The 3,377-nt window shown below is 32.9% G+C and overlaps 1 protein-coding gene across 1 annotated transcript; it reads right to left on the bottom strand.

The window, feature by feature from the left end:
- Nucleotides 1–137: 137 nt before the first annotated feature.
- LOC111030471 lies at nt 138–2,647 on the bottom strand. The gene is made up of 3 exons (XM_022309985.1): nt 2,346–2,647; nt 1,826–2,130; nt 138–1,761 (listed from the first exon to the last, which is right to left on the bottom strand). Exons 1-3 carry the CDS (start codon nt 2,453–2,455, stop codon nt 560–562), a joined length of 1,617 nt encoding a protein of 538 aa, XP_022165677.1. The 5' UTR covers nt 2,456–2,647; the 3' UTR covers nt 138–559.
- Between the last annotated feature and the right edge of the window lie 730 nt (nt 2,648–3,377).

Below are 3,377 nucleotides of genomic sequence, written 5' to 3'. Positions count from 1 at the left end.
CGTTGTGTTCAGTTCAACCGTTGGGAAAAGACGAGACTCAAAAAAAATGTCGTCGACGCCGGGCTGGCTAGCGGCTCGGCCATCGGCTAACGAGCTTTCAGCGGACAGCGGAGGGGGAGCTTATCGGACACCTTATCTTTTTTCCACACCTGGGGTGTTCCGAGGAGATTATATATATTATATCGTTCCGCGATCGAACACTTGCAAAAGTTCCCCTTAATTTTAAAATCGATGCATGTACATGTGTAATAATGAACACATACTTTTCATTCAGGGCATGACAGGGCAGCCCATACAACTTATTTGGTCATTAATCGACACAGAGTATAATTTTGGCCCAGAAGATGACCAAGCCATTTTTTCTCGTCAATTATTTTTATCTTGCTGTCTTCAATGTTGGTGCTTCGATGATGACTGTGGCAATTTGCTCCATTCGGAATGTAGGTTTATTTTTTGCCATGCGAATGATTCGTTCAAACATCATATCTCTTGAAAACCGCATTAGAAAGCTAATACATTTATCGACTCTCCTGTTCTGGTTTCCATGCATATAACAATATTAAAGTTTTTTGTGCATGGCTTCTAAAAACATATTTGTATTTAAGGCGAGATATTTTCGATAGCAAAATGCCCACTGCTCAGGTCGATGAGCATAGTGTTTTTCGAAGAAAGCGCCAAAATTATGAGTGTCAATATCATCATTACACATTGCCAGAAAACTTTCTAAAGACTCGTGAAATTTTTCAATATCCAAAATTTCCATGAGTGTGCGGCAAGCTTTATTTACTTCAGACTGCTTCATTGGGTCTGGTATTTTATTTAGGTTGTTTCTCCAGCTTCTATCAATATGCCAGTTGCAAATTAAATGGTGTTGAGGCTTGCCCATTATCTTTGTCCAGGAGTTGATATATGTCGGAGCATCATCAGACATCAATATTTTGGCAGGAATAAGACCCATTTTTCCCTTTACAGATTTAAAAAACTGAGAAATAGCTACACAATCAATTCTGTTGCTGATACAGAAAGCCACTGGACATCCAGCTCCAAATTCATCAATGGTAAGCATTGTAGTGAGTTGGAAGTCATGTTCTGTAGTCCCATGAGTGCTGTCTATACAAACTTTGTCAATAGCATATTTTGATAATACATCTTGCTGATATTTTGTCATTAATACAATCATAAAATCATTTTTCATGAGGTCACCATTTTTTTCGCATCCTTGCATTTTAAAATATAGAACAGGTGAGTTCTCTCCGAGGGCCAGCTGTTCTTGAACCCACATCTCAATGCTGAATGCATTATTCTTATGTACTACATCCCTATCCAATTCATAGTCTCTAACAATATTATATAAATCTCGTTTATCGACAATATGCAGGCGGTGAATATTCTCATTTGACACTACTGATTCACGGATGTCATCTAGAATTCGATCAAAAGTCACTCCAATTTTTATTTTTCCAGCCAGTTGATCACTTTCCTCTTTAGTCAAACGTAAAAATGTAATAGACTTTGAATGGCCCACATGTGTCTTGCAATAATCTACTGTAATGCGGCCTTCAATATTTGTTACAACTATTCGAGCAGGACATCTTGAACCAATTTTACTGGAATGTGACCATTTCAGTCTTTTGCCCGTGCCTGTCAATCGGGATGATCCTGATCTATGACATCCATAGTACGATCTATTTCCATTTACTCTATGAATGGTAAAAAAAGCTAGATCTTTTTTTTCAGTTTTACTTTTCCATTTTTTAAATTCTGAATCATAAAGAAAAAAATATATATATAACATCATTGCAATAGGAAAAATGAAAATATTTACCGTCTACAGATTCAAAGACTTTAGACATAACCTCCAAGTGTACACCGTGGTCTATTCTTATGCGCTCATGAAGCTTTGATGTAGCATTAAATGTTGACTCACATAAAGGGCATTTCAACGATGCAAGGCTTTTATAATCGTTTTCAGCCGGATGAACTTGGCGCATATGTTTGATTAAATTGCCTTTATTACTAAATTTACCATCACATAGCTTGCAATACTCCCTCAATGAATCGTCAGTTTGATTATGCTCAGTTCGAATATGCTGGTTAAGAGACTTAAGGTCCAGAAATATTTTATTGCACCTAAAGAATAAAATGTAATAACAATTATTAATGTGAAAATAGAAATGGCATCCAATTTTTATAGGTGCTGATATTAGTTAATAATTAGATCTGTAAGTTATGGAAACTAATTTTTAGTTAATTGTATTTGAATTCATATTTACAAAACACCACCACCAGTAGGTATTCTACTCAATATTCGAGATGGTTCCATAGTTTTTTTGCTAATAACTTACTCTGAACAAGTTCCAAGTGTTCTATGTATATTGTCAATATTTCTGCGTAATGTTGAAGGTTGTGGATCTAGCGAAATTGTTGTTACATGTATGGCAATAGTTTTCACCATTTTGTTTTGACAATACAAATACACATAAAATCACAAAAAATCACAAAAAAAAAATCATCAATAAATGCAAAATAAAAATTAGTTAATTAGATCTGTATGTTTTGGAAACTAATTTTTAGTTAATTGTATTTGAATTCATATTTACAAAACACCACCACCAGTAGGTATTCTACTCAATATTCGAGATGGTTCCATAGTNATAATATATAATTATGTTACAAAAATAACTGTCATATTTACAAGATAATATAAAATAAGTTAATATTTATAGTTGGTATAGTTTATATTTTTGAATTTGTTTTATTATTTTTTCTTAATATATAATATATAATTATGTTACAAAAACAACTGTCATATTTACAAGATAATATAAAATAAGTTATTATAAATTATAATATATTATGATTATAATATATATGATCATATTCAGTATTAACAACTTGGCTAGATCTACTCGTATGATTAATAGCTTCTATAATAGACACCTTTTGCTTCTCAGTTGGCGTTTTATGTATATCGTCAATATGTCTGCGTAAAGTGGTTGGTCTAGCGAAATTTTTCTTGCATATATGGCAACAGTTTTCACCTTTTTGTTTTATATTTTTGTCCATATTGCACCAATATTATTAATATATATTAAATTGCATCAATAAAAAGTTATTAATTATATAAAACAGTACTAAAAAGTAAAAGGTAATAGTATATTTAATTTTTTGTAGTTGTTTAAATGATAAGAGCATCAACCGAAAATTGTTTTATGTTATAGTGATAACGGAGAATCGATAATAAGTGATAATAATGTGCATGGAATAGGGTGGTTTTGATCCACTCGTGCTATAAGTACTTCGGGCATGAACAGGTCTGCTTCAAACACGGACTCAACGTTGCCAACCGTAGGATAATTATCGTACACATACGATAA

Source organism: Myzus persicae, unplaced genomic scaffold (genome assembly GCF_001856785.1).
Source record: "Myzus persicae strain clone G006 unplaced genomic scaffold, MPER_G0061.0, whole genome shotgun sequence".
In the NCBI taxonomy this organism is placed as follows: Eukaryota; Metazoa; Arthropoda; class Insecta; order Hemiptera; family Aphididae; genus Myzus; species Myzus persicae.
This window is presented reverse-complemented; position numbering and strand designations above follow the sequence as displayed.